Below are 19733 nucleotides of genomic sequence, written 5' to 3' on the forward strand. Positions count from 1 at the left end.
CTTTCACAGCATTGAAAAGATCATTGGCTGGTTGCTCTGACTGTTTCCGGCTATGACGATGTACCACTCGGGACCCTTTCTCTGGATGTTTGCCATCTAATATGTATAAAAAGATCAGAAATATGAAAAAAAGGTAACAGTGACATTAACACTTGGTCTCATCATTATCACACAAGTAGGCTTATGCTGCCAATTCCATGGCAGAGTCTGAGTTAGTCCTGAAATAATTGATTTTTATATTATGAAGTTTATTAACTTTTTTCCCTTAAAAAAAAAAGTCCTTGAGTCCCCTTCCTGTATCCCTATATCCTAACGTCCTTTTCTCTTCTTTTCTCTTCAAAATTTCTCTTCTTCCTATTTCCGTCCCTTAACACTTTGTAAATCTTGTCCTTTTATGAACCATATCACCTGAACCTCTTTTAGGTTTTTTTTTTTTTTTTTGAGACGGAGTGTCGCTCTATCACCCAGGCTGGAGTGCAGTGGCGTGATCTCGGCTCACTGCCAGCTCTGCCCCCTGGGTTCATGCTATTGTCCTGCCTCAGCCTCCCAAGTAGCTGGGCTGCTTCCCCCACAAGATTCAAAAACAAAAGAAAACTGGCTGACTCACCGGTGTTGCTTTTGGTGGTCATTTTGCTGCTTTCTTCCTCACACTGTGATTCAAGCTGTCTTCAAAGTCACTGCCTTCATCAGCTAATAAAGAGTCAGTATTCCTGTGAGAAAGTACCGTTCTCTTTAAATATAACCACCCTAATTCCCTCCATATAAAAGGCTAATGAATTAGTTTCTCTGTCTCTCACTGCATCCCATCTCCATGAGAAAAACATATTCAGAATTTAAGAAAAAATGAGCTTATTGTTAGTAGGAAGTTGGGACAAAGTCTTTTTTTTTTTTTTGAGACAGAGTTTCACTCCCGTCACCCAGGCTGGAGTGCAATGGTGTGATCACGGCTCACTGCAACCTCCACCTCCCAGGTTCAAGTGATTCTCCTGCCTCAGTCTCCTGAGTAGCTGGGATTACAGGTGCTTCACCATGTTGGCCAGGCTGGTCTCAAACTCCTGACCTCAGGTGATCCACCTGCCTTGGCCTCCCAAAGTGTTGGGATTACAGGCGTGAGCCACCACACCCGGCCAGGACAAAGTCTTAAAGGAAAACTTTCACATGAAAGCAGTGGAGACGAAGAATGAGGAAATGAGGCACGGGAAGGACAACCCTTCCTAGTATTCTCTCCGAAGAAGAGAATCAAATGCTACTCACTTAGCGGGTAGAGAGATGACTGCTCTTTGTAGAGAAAAACAATCATGGCCCAGGAAGTCATTCATCACTCATCCATAAATGGGAGAGTAATATGGACCTAGAGTTAAATTTCACCCCGTGAAACATCAACCACATGTCATATCAATTCAAGTGTGTAACATTGATATAATCGGGTACACCACAGCAGCACTGACAGAAACAGAAATGATTCAGAGAAAGCCAATTAAAACAGCCAGGGGACAAAGCAGATCTGTATGACATTAGCTTTTTTCCTTCTGGAAAGATAAAAAACCAAGATATATTATTATAACCTACACAAAATAACCTCATGTGGTAATAAATAAGGATACACAGACCTGTTTACAAAATCCCCAAGTAGAAGAACTAGGGGACACCAGATAAAAAGTTTATACAATTTACCAGGCAACAAGTAAAGAACTCTTTACTCACCCATCTGCCACCTCCCAGCCCCCACCAGGGGTTGTACATGCTGAACACAGAAATGTGTTTAAGAGAGGTTTAGACACGATGGAGGATGGATTAAAAACAGGATGTGCTTGAACCCGGAAGGCAGAGGTTGCAGTGAGCCAAGATCACACCACTGCACTCCAGCCTGGGCGACAGGGCAAGACTCCATCTCATACAAACAAACAAACAAACAAAAAATAGGATGTACTACTATTTTGATGTCTACAACATCTAGGACCGCCAAAAAAAAAAACACCTGGAGCTGGAGGGAGGGTGTCACTGTGCTGAACGAGTACAGCACTTCTGGTGTTTTCACACAGTCCCACGCATATTATCATCAATGTGGGAAAACGAGAGGGGGAAGGCTGCCAGGGACACAGGAAGTGGCCGCACAATGCAACATCTGCTTACCCTCTGAGGGATGGTTTGAGTCTCTGTCATCGAAGGGTAGACTGGCAGAGGAACTAGAAGATGCAGACAAGGCCCTCTTGGTACCTCCCGCAGCTCTCTGCAGTGGGGAAGACATGCTTGGCGAGGAGGAGCTATGGGGCCAGGAAGACGAGGACCGCAGGGTAGGTTTGGCAATCCAGCTGGGGAAGAAAGAGAAGAAAGGGCTCCTACCACAGCACTTCTCCATCCCCAGCCGTGACCAGTCCCTCTCTTTGCAAGGGAATGGTTCTAGAACTCTGGGGTCGGGTGAGGGGGACCAAAAACTAAGACAAAGGCTGGGCACCGTGGCTCATGCCTATAATCCCAGCACTTTGGGAGGCCAGGGCAGGAGGATGGCTTGAGCCCAGGAGTTCAAGACCAACCTGGGCTATAGAGCAAGACCCCATTTCTACAAAAACAATAATACTAATTAGCCAGGTGTGGTAGCACGTGCCTGTATTCAGCTATTCAGGAGGCTGAGGTGGGAGGACTGCTTGAGTCCAGGAGTTCAAGGCTGCAGTGAGCTATGATCGCACCACTGTACTCCAGCCTGGGTGACAAAGTGAGACTCTGTCTCAAAAAATAAAAATTAAAAAAAATGAAAGAAAAGAAGACATTATGGGATGCAAGTCTGCAAAGCCTTAACTACAAACTAAAGAAACCAAAAGGAAAAGGAAGACTTTAAAATACAGGAGTAGAACCATCTCATTTTCCCCATAGTCCAATAGGTCCCTGCAATTGATCCCCAAATGCTTAAAACAAGGCCGGGCGCGGTGGCTCACGCCTGTAATCCCAGCACTTTGGGAGGCCCAGGGAGGTGAATCACTTGAGGTCAGGAGTTTGAGATCAGCCTGGCCAACATGGTGAAACCCCGTCTCTACTAAAAGTACAAAAATTAGCCAGGTGTGGTGTGAGTGCCTATAATCCCAGCTACTCGGGAGGCTGAGGCAGGAGAATCGCTTGAACTTGGGAGGTGGAGGTTGCAGTGAGCAGAGATCATGCCACTGCACTCCAGCCTGGGCGACAAGACTGATATTGTCACTGTCTCCCCCTTGCTAACCTCCTAGGTGCTTAGGATAAAACGTCAAATATTTAACATGGCTTCACAGACATCTTGTATCATTTGGCCCCTGGCTACCTTACCTCACCCAATTTCCTCCTTTGCTCTGTACTCTAGCTACACTGTCCGAGGAGTTCCTAAAACCTCACGCTGGGTCCGACCACAGGATCTTCACATGTGCTGCTCCCTCTATCTGCATCGCTCTTCCCTCTTCTCTTGTTTGCTTAACTCCTATTTACCCTCGGGCTTAATCAGCACTTTCTCACCTCTCCTAGTCTGTTGCTCTTATTTAAGATCAAACAGCAGAGAAATGTGAAGTCCACTGACTTCTGGGTGGAACCGGGTTCAGTATGCCAATTAAATTATTGGGTGCTGGCTGGGCACGATGGCTCACACCTGTAATCCCAGCACTTTGGAAGGGCAAGGCGGGTAGATCACTTGAGGTCAGGAGTTTGAGAGGACAACATGATGAAACTCCATCTCTACTGAAACACAAAAATTAGCTGGGCTTGGTGGTGGGCACCTGTAATCCCAGCTACTCAGGAGGCTGAGGCAGGAGAATCACTTGGACGCAGGAGGGGGAGGGTGCAGTGAGCCGAGATCGCACCACTGTACTCTAGCCTGAGCGACAGGGTGACTCCATCTCAAAAAAAAAAAACAAAAAAAAATTAGGTGCTGACTGAAAATAAATTTGAAAGCAAGGTGTGTGACAGGGAAGGCTACTACCTGTGTAATATTCTCTTACTTAATGATTAGTCCTGAGTCATATTTCCAACCTCTCTTAACCAGCCTGTATTTGTACATTGTTTGTGTACAAGCTTGCTAATTTCCACAAATGACAGTAGGTTGTCTGCTCCAATAGGGCCAAAAATGCACCTACTGGATTCAAAGCTCAGTAAGGGCCAGGTGCAGTGGCTCACGCCTGTAATCTCAGCACTTTGGGAGGCCGAGGTGGGCAGATCACCTGAGGTCAGGAGTTCGAGACCAGCCTGGCCAACATGGTGAAACCCCATCTCTACTAAAAATACAAAAATTAGCCAGGCGTGGTGGCGGGCGCCTGTAATCCCAGCTACTCGGGAGGCTGAGGCAGGAGAATCACTTGAACCGGGGAGGTGGAGGTTGCAGTGAGCCGAGATCACGCCATTGTACACCAGCCTGGGCAACAAGAGTGAAACTCCATTTCCAAAAAAATAGTATCAGCCGGGCATGGTGGCTCTTGCCTGTAATCCCAGCATTTTGGGAGGCCATGGTGGGCAGATCGCTTGAGCCCGGGAGGTTGAGGCTGCAGTGAGCTATAATCGCACCATTGCACTCCAGCCTGGGTGACAGAGAGAGACCCTGTCTCAAAAAAGAAAAAAAAATGTCTACTAAGACCTCCACTCCCTATAATGGCACATTAAGTATCTCCAACCAACCCACTCAGTGAGTAAGATAGGAAAGCTGGTCAAATGTATTTTTTAAAATCTTAAGCCATTGTAATGTTGAGGAGGTAGTGAAGAATGATGAGGCTACAGCCTGGGAGAAGAACAAAAAATCTGGAGAGGTGAGCCCAGCATTTCAAACTACTTTTTCCTGGAGTTGTCTGCCAATTTGGAAGAGGTGGATGAATGTCTAAAAGGCTGAGAAGGCTTTCAACAGCCTTGTTGGGCTAGGGAACAATTATTTGAATACAGGACCTGCCAAGGCAAGGGGCCCTATTAAAGTCTCTGCACTTTGGAGTGAAACCAAAAAAAATGCTGCATCCTAGGAATCAGAAATAGACCAGAAAGCCAGGCACAGTGGCTCACACCCATAATCCCAGCACTTTGAGGCCAAGGCGGGCAGATCACTTGAGGTCAGGAGTTCCAGACCAGCCTGGCCAGCATGGTGAAACCCTGTCTCTACTAAAAATACAAAAATTAGCCGGGCATGGTGGTGCACACCTGTTGTCCCAGCTACTTGGGAGGCTGAGGTGTCACAAGAATTCCTTGAACCCAGGAGGCGGAGGTTGCAGTGAGCCGAGATCACACCACTGCACTCCAGCCTAGGTGACAGAACGACACTCTGTCTCAAAAAAGAAAAAAAAAATAGAAAAGAAAGAAATAGACCAGCCCTTCTGTGGACTAAAGTCCAGCTTCTAATCATCTCCGTTCCTGAAACTGAATAAAAGTAATCATAGATTCATAGATTGTTGGCACTCTCAAGCGCTAGCAATGTATATCCTGGCAGAAGCCAAGGTAAATTCTCTCCAGAGGCAGTTAATATAATGCTAAATTAAAAATAAATATCAAGGTTTAAAGGTTAAAAAAAATTATTCCTCAAGATAAACAGTAACTCTTCACTGTAATAAAAAGTTAAATTCACCAGGAAGATAAAAGAATTCTAAATTTGCATGTACCTAGTAATATTGTCTTAAAATACATAAAGCAAAAATCAACAACTCTATAAGACTAAATAGCTAAACGAAAAATAGTGGGAAATTTTAACATACTTTTCAACAGAAACTGATAAAATAGACAAATAATTAGTAAGGATATAGAAGATTTGAACAACTTAATCTATGGACATATATGGTCACAGTGACATGATGAAGCTGGCTTGTATCCTCTCATGAGAAACAATTTTTAAAATTTCAAGACTTTTGTGAACCAGCTGATATCGTGCTAGTAGCTTGACATTGACCACTATGGGAATATTTATATAATAGTATGATAGGCAAATGCTACCAATCACAGTTTTATCCCCTTCCCCTCTGAAGCCAGTTAGTTTTTTTACTTTTTCTTTTTTTTGATAGAGATGGAAGTCTTGCTATATTGCCCAGGCTGATCTTGAACCCCTGGACTCAAGCCATCCTCCTGTCTCAGTCTCTCTAGTAGCTGGGACACCATGTCTGGCCAGTTGTTAAGTTTTGTTTGTTTGTATTTGAGACTGAGTCTTGCTCTATCGCCCAGGCTGGAGTGCAGTGGTGCGATCTCAGCTCACTACAACCTCCACCTCCTGGGTTCAAGCGATTCTCCTGCCTCAGCTTCCCCAGTAGCTGGGAGCACAGACGTGTGCCACCACACCCAGCTAATTTTTTTCTTTTGTTTTGTTTTGTATTTTTAGTAGAGACGGGACTTCGTCACGTTGGCCAGGCTGGTCTTGAACTCCTGACCTCAGGTGATCCACCTGCCTCAGCCTCCCAAAGCGTTGGGATTATAGGCATGTGCCACCGCACCTGGCCATGCTGCATCTTCTTTGCCGTAAATGGCCCCTTGGTCTGAAGAGATGACATAGGAGATCCCTTCCCCACAAGTCAGATGCATTTTGCAAGCCCTTGAATGATGGTGCTGGCAGAGGTACTGCAGATAGAAAAGGCCAGTCCATTTCTGGTGTAGTACCAATTAGAGTAAGACAAATCAATGCCCCCCTCTGGGATGAAAGGCGGCCAGTGTAATCAACTTACCCCCAAGAGGCTGACTGGGCTCTTCAAAGGATCGCACTGTATCATGGGTCATTCAGTTCAGGCATTCAGTGGCAGCAGTAAATACATCAGCCTTGCTGAGAGTGAGCTCACGCCATCATGCCCATGTGTAGCCTTCAGTCCTGCGCGTGGCCATTCTGCTGATGGACCAATTGCACAATCCCTGGAATGGCTTGGGACAGACACTGTGTGACCTCCATAGACAAGCTATCTTTTTTGTTGTTTTGTTTTTTGAGACAAGGGCTCACTCTGTCACCCAAGCTGGAGGGCAGTGGTGTGATAATCACTTTTGGAGGCTGAGGCAGGAGGATCACATGAGCTCAGGAGTTCGAGACCAGCCTGGACAACAGAGCAAGACACCATCTCTACAGAAAATTTAAAAATTAGCCAGGCGTAGGCCGGGCGCGGTGGCTCATGCCTGTAATCCCAGCACTTTGAGAGGCCGAGGCGGGCGGATCACGAGGTCAGGAGATTGAGACCATCCTGGCTAACACGGTGAAACCCCGTCTCTACTGAAAATACAAAAAATTAGCTGGGCGTGGTGGTGGGCGCCTGTAGTCCCAGCTACTCAGGAGGTTGAGGCAGGAGAATGGCGTGAACCCAGGAGGCAGAGCTTGCAGTGAGCTGAGATTGCGCCACTGTACTCCAGCCTGGGCGACAGCGAGACTCCGTCTCAAAAAAATAAATAAAATAAAATAAAATAAAATAAAAATTAGCCAGGCGTGGTGATGTGCTCCTGTAGTCCCAGCTACTCAGGAGGCTGAGTTGGGAGGTTCACTTGAGCCCAGGAGGTTGAGGCTGCAGTGAGTTATGATTGCACCACTGCCCTCCAGCCTGGATGACACAGCGAGACTCTGTCTCAAAAATAATAATAATAAATAAACCAATAAATAAAAAGAAGTGTGGGGGCTTCAACCACATTGGCCTCTGGGTTTTCAAAAACCTGTCACCCCAAGCCTTGGCCTTATGGTGAGCAGGGCAGATTTACAGGCCCGAGCTGCCTCAGAGGGCACAAGGAGCTAAAGGCTGAACTCCTCACCAAAGCAACTCAGACAATGGAGGGTTAGCTCCCCTGCAACCTGGCAAATCCACACTGTAAATTAGGTCAAGTTTATTGAGGTACAATGTTCATACGATTAAATCCACCCTTTTAAAGTATATGGTTCAAGTCCAGGCACAGTGGCTCACACCTGTAATCCCAGGACTCTGTTTGAGACCAGCTTGGGCAACATAGTGAGACCCCCATCTCTACAAAAAAACAAAAACAAAAAATACAAAAATTAGCTGCGCATGGTGGTGCGTGCCTGTAGTCCCAGCTACTCGGGAAGCTGAGATGGGAGGATTGCTTGAGGCTGAGAGGCAGAGGTTACAGTGAGCAGAGATCGAGAGACTGCACTCCAGCGTGGGCGACAGAGTGAAACCCTGTCTATGAATAAATAAATAGAAGTATATGGTTAAATAAGTTTGATAAATGTGGATGGTTGTGTAGCTGCCACCACAATTCAGATATAGAACATTTTTGTCATCCAAATATTATGCAGAGAGGCCAGGTGCAGTGGATCATGCCTGTAATCCCAGTGCTTTGGGATTCTGGGGATGGAAGGATCACTGGAAGCCAGGAGTTTGAGACCAGCCTGGGCAATACAGCAAGACATCATCTCTACAATAATAATAATAATAATAAAGTAAAAATAGCCAGGTGTGGTGGTGCGCACCGATAGTCCCAGCTATTCAGGAGGCTGTGGCAGGAGGATCACTGAAGCCCAGGAGTTTGAGGCTGCAATGGGCTATGGTCACGCCACTGTGCTCCAGTCTAGGCAACAGAGTGAGACGCCATCTCAAAAGAAGGAAAGAAGGGAGGGAGGGAGGGAGGGAGGGGAAAAAATATCTATTACCCAAGAAAGTTCCCTGAGGCCCTCCCAGGTCAGTCCCGTCCTCCTATTTGGCCCATGGCAACTGCTGATCTGTTTTCCATCCCTATCATTTTGGCTTTTCCAGAACATCAAGTAAATGGAACCATTCAGGTTGTGGCCTTCTATTAATAGATCTGACTTCACTCACTAAACATAATGCATCTGAGATCCATCCACGTTATTGCAAGCCTCAAGAGGTCCTTCCTTCCTTTTTCTTTTTTCTTTTTCCTTTTTTTTTTTTTTTTTGAGATGGAGTCTCACTCTGTCGCCCAGGCTGGAGTGCAGTGGCACGAGCTCGGCTCACTGCAAGCTCCGCCTCCCGGGTTCACGCCATTCTCCTGCCTCAGCCTCCTGAGTAGCTGGGACCACAGGCGCCCGCCACCAAGCCTGGCTAATTTTTTTGTATTTTTAGTAGAGACTGGGTTTCACCCTGTTAGCCAGGATGGTCTTGATCTCCTGACCTCGTGATCTGCCCGCCTCGGCCTCCAAAAGTGCTGGGATTACAGGCATGAGCCACCACACCTGGTCCCCTTTTTTTTTTGAGATGGGGTCTCACTGTCGCCCAGGCTGAGTGCAGTGGTATGATCTCTTAATCCATCTTCTTAATCCGACTCACTGCAACCTCCGCCTCCTGGGTTCAAACAATCCTCCTGCCTCAGCCTTCCAAGTACCTGAGATTACAGGTGCACACCACCATGCCCAGCTAATTTTTGTATTTTTAGTAGAGATGGGCTTTCATCTTGTTGGCCAGGCTGGTCTTGAACTCCCGGCCTCAAGTGATCCTCCCTCTTCAGCCTCCTAAAGTGCTGGGATTACAGTCATGAGCCACCGCACTCAGCAAAAGCTCCTTCCTTTTATTGCTAAGTAGTATTTCCCTGTAGGTCTAGATCTCAATTTGATGGACATATGGGTTGTTTCCAGTTTTTGGCAATTATGAATCAAGCTACTGTTTGTATTCACATACAGGTCAGTCAGTGGACATATATTTTCATTTCTCTAGTTTGAGACCAGCCTGGGTAACGAGAGTGAAACACTGTCTCAAAAAAAAAAAAAAGAAAAAGAAAAAGAAAAAAGAAAAAAACCCCTGCTGTTTTAGTACTTAAAGTATCAACCACTACTCAAAGAATTGAAGTAGGAGTACCCACTCGTCTAGGGTAATCAACCATCCTGGCTTGCCCAAGATTCTCCTGGTTTTAGCACTAAAGGTCCCACTTCCTGGGAAACCCTTCAGTCCTAGGATCAAACTAGGACAAGTGTGGTCACCTATTTTTTTTTTTTTTTTTTTTTTCCAGACAGAGTCTCTGTCTCCCAGGCTGGAGTGCAGAGGCGCGATTTTGGCTCACTACAGCCTCCGCCTCCTGGGCTCAAGCAGTTCTCCTGCCTCAGCCTCCTGAGTAGCTGGGATTACAGGCAGCTCCCCGACCCCACACGCCCGGCTAATTTTTTTTGTATTTTTAGTAGAGACGAGTTTCACCATGTTGGCCAGGCTGGTCTCGAACTCCTGACCTCAGATCATCCACCTGCCTCGGCCTCCCAAAGTGCTGGGATTACAGGCATGAGCCATGTTATTGAATGTCAGGCTCTGCTGGACACTGCATGTCCAAACGTCATTTTACCCATGTGCCAACGACAAGGTAGATTCGCTTGTACCAATTTGCACATAAGGAAACAGCCTTAGAGAGGTTAGGTTGCTTGTGCAAGCCTAGGGTAGGTGGCACCCAGTCTGCCAGTCTGCAAAGCACTGGTATCTTCCAGCCAGTAGACCTTGCTCCCTGGGTGCCCAGTTCTGGATCTCAGGAAAGGTGGATTAAGGCTCCTAGTGGCGGGACCTGGGTGGGGATTTGCTGCCCTCTGGTGGCAGAAGGGACATCACCCTGGGTGTGAGACTTGTGGGCATCTGTGAGGCGGCCTTTCATCCCAGGGAGCCGGACCTCAAATCTGACCTCAGCCCCAGGAAGGTGCCACCTAGGAAGGTGCCACCAGGGTTCCCGCCAGGGTCTGCTGGGGCCCTGTCCCATCTGTCTGTGAGTCACATAATCACTCAGGCTGTCACAGACCCAGGGCTAGACTGCTGGGTTTGAGTCTGTGTGGCCCTGAGCCAATTGCTTTCTCCTCTGGGCCTCAGTTCCATTTCAGTAAAATCAGGATGATAGCCTGGGCAACATAGCAAGACTCCAGCTCTACCAAATAAATAAATAAATAAATAAAACATTAGGCTGGGCAAGGTGGCTCACGCCTGTAATCCCAGCACTTTGGGAAGCTGAGGCAGGTGGATCACCTGAGATCAGGAGTTCGGGGCCAGCCTGGCCAACATGACGAAACCCTGTCTCTACTAAAAATACAAAAATTAGCCGGGCATGGTGGCGGGTGCCTGTAATCTCAGCTACTCAGGAGGCTGAGGCAGGAGAATCGCTGGAACCTGGGAGGCAGAGGTTGCAGTGAGCCGAGATCGCGCCATTGCACTCCAGCCTGGGTGACAAGAGAGAAACTCCCTCTCAAAAAATAAAAATAAAAAGTTAGCTGAGTGTGGTGGCACCAGCCTGTTGTCATAGCTACTCAGGAGTCCAAGGCTGAAGAATTGCTTGAGGTCAGCCTGGGAAACAGCAATACCCCATGTCTACAAAAAATGTGAAAAATTAGCTGGGCATAGTGGTACCTGCCTGTAGCCCTAGCTTTTCTGGACACTGAGTCAGGAGGATCCCTTGAGCCCAGGAGTTCGAGGCTGCAGTTAGCTATACTGGCACCACCGCACTCCAGCCTGGTGACAGAGTGAGACCCCGTCTATTGAAAAACATATGTCTGCTGATAAATATGTCCACAATTTAGACCAGACTTAGACACTGAAGTTATTACCAGCTCCTTCACACCCACATGCCTTAACTCTCTCTTGCCTTCATGCATTCCTTCACTCCATTCATTCGTTTAACTTTCATCCAGCAGATATCTGCCAAGCACCAGCTCTGTGACAGACACTGAGGCTGGGGGTGCCAGGGAGACCTTTACCAACCGGACAGACACTGCCCCGCACTCCTGGCTCTGTGGCTTTCTGATAGTCCATGGCCTCACATGTTCATTTATTAAGTGTCCTTTTATTGATTGAGTCTTCATTCATTCTTTCTCTTAATGTCCTTATTCATTCATTCATCCATCACTTGCTCATCTCACTGACACATCTATTCAGTCTTCATATATGTTTTCATTCCTTTATTCTCCAAGCATCCTGGAAGTACCCACTCTACACCATGCCAGGGTTAGATGCTGGGATTCTGGCCCAGCCCACCACCCTGCCAAGCCCATGGGGACACAGATGGGGAGGACATAGTGGTAACTACTTCACCAGTTATTGGGATTCAGAGCTGGGAGAGCACCAAGAAGGGAGCAATTCACTTCCTGGAAGTGAGGGGTGGGAGAGGCAATCTGAGAAGGCTTCTTGGAGGAGGTAGCATTTTGGCCTAGTTGAGAAGCCTGTATGGGAGTTCTCCAAGGAGGAAAAGATGCTTTGTTTTGTAGACAAAAACCTTCATTCTGTGGAGTGTTTGGAGAAAAGTGAGGTACTAGTTGCTAACGTGTGTGTGCATGGCCCCAGCCAGGCCAAGCCCTCCCCAGGTTCCAGTGACAGACCTGGGCCACTAAGGACCCTTAATTCCACCCTGAGCTCCTAGAAAACCACCCACTATTGGGCAGCCAGGAATGACCTTTGGAGAACCAACACTTCACCCTCCAGGTACCATCCACTTGTCTACCTGTTCATCCTCTTGGGGACTCAGTGGGAGGGCGACCCTGTCCCTAGGAGCCCATGTCCCTCCAGCAAATGTTTCTTTTATTTTTATTTTTATTTATTTATTTATTTATTTTGAGACAGAGTCTTGCTCTGTCGCCCAGGCTGGAGTGCAAAGGCGTAATCTTAGCTCACTGCAACCTCTGCCTCCCAGGTTCAAGCAATTCTCCAGCCTCAGCCTCCCGAGTAGCTGGGATTACAGGTGTGCACCACCACGCCTGGCTATTTTTTGTATTTCTAGTAGAGACGGGGTTTCACCATGTTGGCCAGGCTGGTCTCAAACTCCTGACCTCAGGTGATCTGCCCACCTCGGCCTCCCAAAGTGCTGGGATTACAGGCATGAGCCACCGCACCAGGTTTTTGTGGTCACGGAATGGTCTTGTGTGATGTTGGTGTCCTGGAAATTACTTTTGTTTGACAAGAGAACACCAAGACCCAGCTGTGAATGTCTGGCCAGCTCCCAGGGAAACAGAACAGGAACTGGACAGAGCTTCTCCTTCACATCCTTTCCCTTTTTCCTTCTCTTGTCCCACTGATCACAAAACCCACACCATTGCCTCGCTGACAATATAGCTGCTAACCCCGAGGCTTTAGTCATACAAAGAAAATAAAGAGCGAAACTGTCTCAAAAAAAAAAAAAAAAAAAAGAATTCCAGAGACTGGCCTTAGGAGATCCAAATATCAAATGAAGCTTGCGGAGTGTCCCACCTCGGGAAGGAATGCTGAACAATTGATTGACACCCTTGTTGCCACCAGCCAGACTACCAGGTGACTCATTACTTAAGATAACCATCGCAACCAGATATGCGACCTGCATACCCTCAAAACCAGATATGCGACCTGCATACCCTCACGTGCTTTGCCCAGCCCAGCCTGCATACCCTACCCCTGATGTCAATTCCCATGCTTTGCCTAATAAAAAAAATTCCCAGCCAGGCGCAATGGCTTATGCCTGTAATCCCAGCACTTTGGGAGGCCGAGGCGGGCGAACCATGAGGTCAGGAGATTGAGACCATCTTGGCCAACATGGTGAAACCCTGTCTCTACTAAAAGACAAAAAATTAGCCGGGCGTGGTGGCGTGCACCTGTAGTCCCAGCTACACGGGAGGCTGAGGCAGGAGAATTGCTTGAACCTGGGAAACGGAGGTGCAGTGAGCTGAGTTTGCGCCACTGCACTCCAGCCTGGCGACAGAGCAAGACTCTGTCTCACACACACACACACACAAAAAACTCCCCACTGGCTCTTCCACAAGTCAGCTGGAGGATCCCTTCACTTCTGCTTCCATTGTCTTCCCTGCACTCAAGCACAAGCTCTGAAATAAATGCCTTGTCTGGGAAATCTGCTTGGATCCCTGTTAAGTTTCATTACAAGGGGAGCCAAACAGCCTATGGTCTGTAACACCAAATGTATGTGAGCAACAGCTTTTCTCTTTCTCTTTCTCTCTCTAATTTTTTTTCTTTTTCTTTTTCTTTTTTTTTTTAGACACAGAGTCTTGCTCTGTCACCCAGGCTGGAGTGCAGTGGCACGATCTTGGCTCACAGCAACCTCCATCTCCCAGTTTCAAGCTATTCTCCTGTCTCAGCCTCCTGAATAGCTGGGATTACAGGCACACACCACCACACCTGGCTAATTTTTGTATTTTTAATAGAGATGGGGTTTCACCATGTTGGCCATGCTGGTCTCAAACTCCTGACTTCAAGTGATCTGCCCATCTCGGCCTCCCAAAACGTTGGGATTACACGTGTGAGCCACCATGCCGGGCCTTTTCTGTTTCTCAATGTCAACTAAACAAAAAATCAGGCTTTTAAAAAATTAAGGTTAGTTTTTTGCAATCTTACTGAGGACTGTAACCAGGGAAAGTCTTTCACAGAGTTTGTTAAACTGCTCCAAAACAGAGTTTCAGCACACATTTATATATTTATATTTATATACAGTTTATATAAAAACATTTATATACAGTTGGTGGTGCCCTGCATGTGCTCAGAAGTTATATCAAGCTGGGCGTGGTGGCTCATGCCTATAATCCCAGCACTTTCGGAGGCTGAGGCGGGTGGATCACCTGATGTCAGGAGTTCGAGACGAGCCTGGCCAACATGGTGAAACTCCATCTCTACTAAAAATACAATAATTAGCCAGGCGTGGTGGCGTGCACCTGTATTCCCAGCTACTCAGGAGACTGAAGCAGGAGGATCACTTGAACCTGGGAGGCAGTGAGCTCTAGCCTGGGGGACAGAGTGAGACTCTGTCTCAAAAAAAAAAAAAAAAGTTATATCTAATGTGCTCAGAAGTTAACAATAGAGCAAAATTTCATCAAGGCTGTGTGTGAGGGTATTATCTAGTTACAGATTACAGAGGCTTGGCTGGGCATGGTGACTTACACCTGTAATTTCAGCACTTTGGGAGGCCCAGGCGGGAGGATCGCTTGAGCCCAGGAGTTCAAGACCAGCCTGGGCATCACAGCAACACCTTGTCTCTGCAAAAAATAAAAATAAAAAATTAACTGGGTGTGGTGGCATGCGCCTGTAGTCTCAGCTACTCAGGAGGCTGAGGTGGGAGGAGTGCCTGAACCCGGGAGTTCAAGGCAGCAGTGACCTATGATTGAGCCCCTGCACTCCAGCCTGGGCAACCAAGCGAGACCCTGTCTCTAAAAAAAAAAAAAAGTTATAGAAGCATAATCATTAATCCCGTCAGAGATTATGTACAGGAAGAGGCAGGGGCTAGGATCATTGAACTTGTCTTTTCTAAAAATGCAGTGATTCAGGCAAGAGAGGTGGAAACCTGTGTTCTCTCTCTCTCTTCCCAGCTTATTGTTCAGGGCGTTATTGGAGAGGGCTGCGCTCAGTCACCGAGTCACGGCCTTTGTGAAATCCTGCTCGCAAGCAGAATGAGCAGACGTGGTTCCTTAGGTTTATTACTGTGTCTCACACTACGAGACGGTCATTCGTTGGCAGAGGTGTATTTGCGGGGGGCCAGGTATAGAGTAATTCAAGGCGGACAAAGGAGGAATGTCCCAGTCTTCAGGAAGCTCAGTGACATGTTTGCGCTGTCTTATGTAAACAGGAGATTGTCAGAAATGGAGGAGGGGGCACCAGATCCAAGGAAGTGCCCGGACAAAGCCGGGAGGCGAGGAGAGCCGACGGGGAGGAGGTGCCGAGAGCATCAGCTGGGCTGCTCGGTGGCACGAAGACGCCCGCAGGGACTGGAGAGGTCGGCCAGGGCCAGGCTACTCAGGCACGGAGGGCCACCTCCCCTTCAGGGACGTGAGCATCTAGCAGCACTGATTTGTTGTTCAGGAACAGGAAATGAAACCCCGCAGCTTTGAACACAATAACCCACGCCAGCCTCAGGCTCATGAATATTCAGCAGGCTGCTTGCGCCTTGCAACCCCGCCTCCGTTCCCCTCTGCGGAGACTGCGTATGCGTCGCCGGCGCGCTGCTGTGTCGTCATACTTGCGCGCCGCCGCCGCCGCTCGCTTGTGAAACTGGAAGGCTGCAATGGCTAGCCCAGCCGCCTCCTCGGTGCGACCACCGAGGCCCAAGAAAGAGCCGCAGACGCTCGTCATCCCCAAGAATGCGGCGGAGGAGCAGAAGCTCAAGCTGGAGCGGCTCATGAAGAACCCGGTGAGACGAGGCCCGGGCTCCACGGCCCGTCCGAGGCCCACCCCCTTCCTCTGCAGCGCTTCAGAGTTCCCGCAGGTCCACCTTCCCCGCCTCCAAACTCAGAAACTCGGTATCCGACCCTCCAAGAGCAGTCTTTGGGGAGGAGGAGGAGAAGGAGGCTGTCCCGGAGATAGTGAACTTCCCGTCTGTCCTTGTGTGAGAGCCCAGCTTGAATCAAAGCACGGTGGAGCGGCTTCCCGTGCTCCAAGACCCCTTCTGGTTTAACTTTCTGTGAACAAAAAGCGTTAGACTTAAAAGGTAGAATTTGTGGGTTAGCAAAAGGGTATACTCTAAACAACACTGATCGTTAGAGAGACAGTGGCCGAGACGTTTGGAGCTAGTCACTCCTCTCCCGCTCACACCCCCTCTGGGCCTCGGTCCCCTCAATCATAAAAACAATTGAACGGGAACGTCCTTTATACCTTTAACTAGAAAAGCTTGACTCTTCTTATCTACTAGTGTTAAAGTTGGCGGTTTCTAGCTGGAAACTATGGCTTAGGTTTTTCAGTTCTGCTCTGGAAAGCGTAGCCCTGGGAAGGTGTGGACTGTGTTATACCCAAGAGTACATAGGATGAAAAAAGCCACGACAGAGGGAAGAACACAAAATCAGCTCTGTGTCCAAGTAGCAAAGCAGTCCTGCTTCATTAGTCAATTAAAATTCTTTGGTCTTAAGAGATGTAACTTGGGCTGGGTGCTGTGGCCCCTGCCTGTAATTTCAGCGCTTTGGGAGGCCAGGCGGGAGGATGGTCCGAGGCCAGGAAGGAGTTCAAGACCAGCCTGGGCAACATAGTGGGTCCCTGTCTCTACAAAAATAAAAAAATTGCCTGGTGTGGTGGTGCACGCCTGTGAGTCCTAACTATTCTGGAGACTGAACCGGGAGGATCACTTGAGCCCAGGAGTTCAAGGCTGCAGTGAGCTCTGATTGCACCACTGCACTCCAGCCTGAGGAACAGAGCAAGAACCTGTCTCTAAAAAAAGAGAGGGAGATATATAATTTTGTCAACAGGTCTATACTTAAATGCTTTCATGTTTAAATGTTGCAGGACAAAGCAGTTCCAATTCCAGAGAAAATGAGTGAATGGGCACCTCGACCTCCCCCAGAATTTGTCCGAGATGTCATGGGTAATGTCTGTGTGTGTGTGTGTGTGTGTGTGTGTGTGTGTGTGTGTGTAAATATAATTTTTTAAGGTAGCTATAGGCTGGGCATGGTGGCTCATGCCTCTAATCCCAGCACTTTGGGAGGCCGAGGCGGGCGGATCATGAGGTCAGGAGATCGAGACCATCCTGGCTAACACGGTGAAACCCCGTCTCTACTAAAAATACAAAAAAAATTAGCCGGGCGTGGTGGCAGGCGCCTGTAGTCCCAGCTACTTGGGGGAGGCTGAGGCAGGAGAATGGCGTGAACCCGGGAGGCGGAGCTTGCAGTGAGCCGAGATGGCGCCACTGCACTCCAGCCTGGGCAACAGAGTGACATTCTGTCTCAAAAAGAAAAAAAAAGGTAGCTATAAAAACCCTGTAGTTGGTATTTGTTAAATCTCTGATGAGGGGAAATGTGTGTTCACATGTTCGTGTTTTGCTTTTACAATGACGGGGATATAGTTGCTTTTATTTGTTTTTCATTTGACATTGGTAAATTTAGCTTAAGGGCTATAGTTGCTTATGGTTTGGCACTATAGAATTTCCTCCTGCAGTATTGCGGGTTTTTTTGTTTTTGTTTTTGTTTTTCTTTTGGAGACAGAGTCTCACTCTGTCACCCAGGCTGTAGTGCAGTGACACCATCTCGGCTCACTGCAACCTCCGCCTCCCGGGTTCAAGCGATTCTCCTGCCTTAGCCTCCTGAGTAGCTAGGACTACAGGCCCGTGCCACCATGCCTGGCTGATTGTTTTATTTTTAGTAGAGACTGGGTTTCACTATGTTGGCCAGGCTGGTCTTGAACTCCTGACCTCAGATGATCCGCCCGCCTCAGCCTCCCAAAATGCTAGGATTACAGCTGTGAACCACAGTGCCCGGCCATCTCCTGCATTATTCTTAATAACGCATTGTGGTTTTTTTGTAAATAAAAATAGTTTTATTATTTTGTTGGATCATAAATTAACATATCTACAGGCTTACCATGGAGATGGTGTGGGTTTAGTTCCAGGCAACCTAGTTAAAGTGAATGTCGCAATAAAGGGAATCATGTAAATTCTTTAGTTTCCCACTGCACATACAAGTTTTCTTTATACTCTACTGTAGTTTAATGTGCAATAGCATTATGTCTTTAAAAAGCAACATAGGCCAGGCACGGTGGCTCGTGCCTGTAATCCCAGCACTTTGGGAGGCCGAGGCAGGAGAATTGCTCGAGTTTGAGACCAGCCTGGGCAACACAGGAAGACCTCATCTCTACTAAAAATGTAAAAATTAGCCAGGCATAGTGGTGCATGCCTGTGGTCCCAGCTACTTGGGAGGCTGAGGCAGGAGGATGGCTTGAGCCCAGGAGGTTGAGGCTCCAATGAGCTGTGATTGCGCCACTGCCCTCCATCTTGGGTGACAGAGCAAGACCCTGTCTCAAAAAAAAGAAAAAAGCTGAAGAAAAAACACTTTTACAAAAATATGATTGTTCTACATATACAACTTTGTAAGCACCTTTATTTCATTTAATGTATCATGGATGTCTTTTCAACTCACTAGAAATTTAGCGTGTCAAATGTGAAATCATGGAGGAGGTGAGAAAGTCACTTAACCACAGTCTGCCCCTCCTGATACTGCATTCGAGTGGGATTTTTAGTGACTTTACATTCAACATTCATAGAACAAATAATTCACGACATCTACAATAGGCCAGGTACTGGGCCAGTTCTGGATACAGTGGGGAGAAAGGAAGGCATGGTCCCTTCCACGACTTCCACTTTTTGTTTCTTTAGTCACCCTTGATTAAGGGTGACCTGTGTTGGTAACTGAATTTCATCTAGAACTGTGGACTGTTCTGGCTACAGGTTCAAGTGCTGGGGCCGGCAGTGGAGAGTTCCACGTGTACAGACATCTGCGCCGGAGAGAATACCAGCGACAGGACTACATGGATGCCATGGCTGAGAAGGTCAGTGAGCCAGAAGGCTGGCTGAGCCCCCATGTTTGGGCAGTGTGCGTGTACTCTCTTTAGAAAAAAGCATTTGAGGAGGCTGGGCGTGGTGGCTCAGGCCTGTAATCCCAGCACTTTGGAAGGCCGAGGCAGGGGATCACCTGAGGTCGGGAGTTTGAGACCAGCCTGACCAACATGGAGAAACTCTGTCTCTACTAAAAATACAAAATTAGCCAGGTGCATGCTTGTAATCCCAGCTACTCAGGAGGCTGAGGCAGGAGAATCTCTTGAACCCAAGAGACGGAGGTTGCAGTGAGCCAAGACCGTGCCATTGCACTCCAGCCTGGGCAACAAGAGCGAAACTCCATCTCAAAAAAAAAAAAAAAAGAGAGAAAAGAAAAGAAAAAAGCGTTTGAGGAAGAATAGATAGTGCTAGTTGTGGCTGGTGTGAGGTCTGCCTTCTACGGACAGCACGAAATGCAGAGTCTCTACTAAAAATACAAAACCCCGTCTCTACTAAAAATACAAAAATTAGCTGGGCGTGGTGGTGGGCAACTGTAGTCCCAGCTACTTAGGAGGCTGAGGCAGGAGAATTGCTGGAACGTGGGAGGTGGAGGTTGCAGTGAGCCTAGATTGCACCATTGCATGCCAGCCTGGGCGACAGAGTGA

The 19733-nt window shown here is 47.8% G+C and overlaps 1 protein-coding gene across 15 annotated transcripts in view; it reads left to right on the plus strand.

The window, feature by feature from the left end:
- PRKRIP1 (PRKR interacting protein 1) overlaps positions 1-19733 on the plus strand; it is a 63067-nt gene that overhangs the window by 16855 nt on the left and 26479 nt on the right. For 11 of the 15 annotated variants that reach the window (XM_054656182.2, XM_054656188.2, XM_063815490.1 and 8 more), the window contains one exon: positions 15406-16263. In XM_054656182.2, the coding sequence (XP_054512157.1) occupies positions 15406-15617 (212 nt within the window). In that variant the 3' untranslated portion in view covers positions 15618-16263. Of the gene's footprint in view, positions 8692-12152; positions 12291-15405; positions 16264-17048; positions 17128-18981; positions 19083-19733 lie in introns of those variants that run through there. The other 4 variants (XM_054656186.2, XM_054656183.2, XR_010158915.1 and 1 more) reach the window with 4 other exon arrangements.

This window comes from Pan troglodytes, chromosome 6 (assembly GCF_028858775.2).
Source record: "Pan troglodytes isolate AG18354 chromosome 6, NHGRI_mPanTro3-v2.0_pri, whole genome shotgun sequence".
Classification (NCBI taxonomy): domain Eukaryota; kingdom Metazoa; phylum Chordata; class Mammalia; order Primates; family Hominidae; genus Pan; species Pan troglodytes.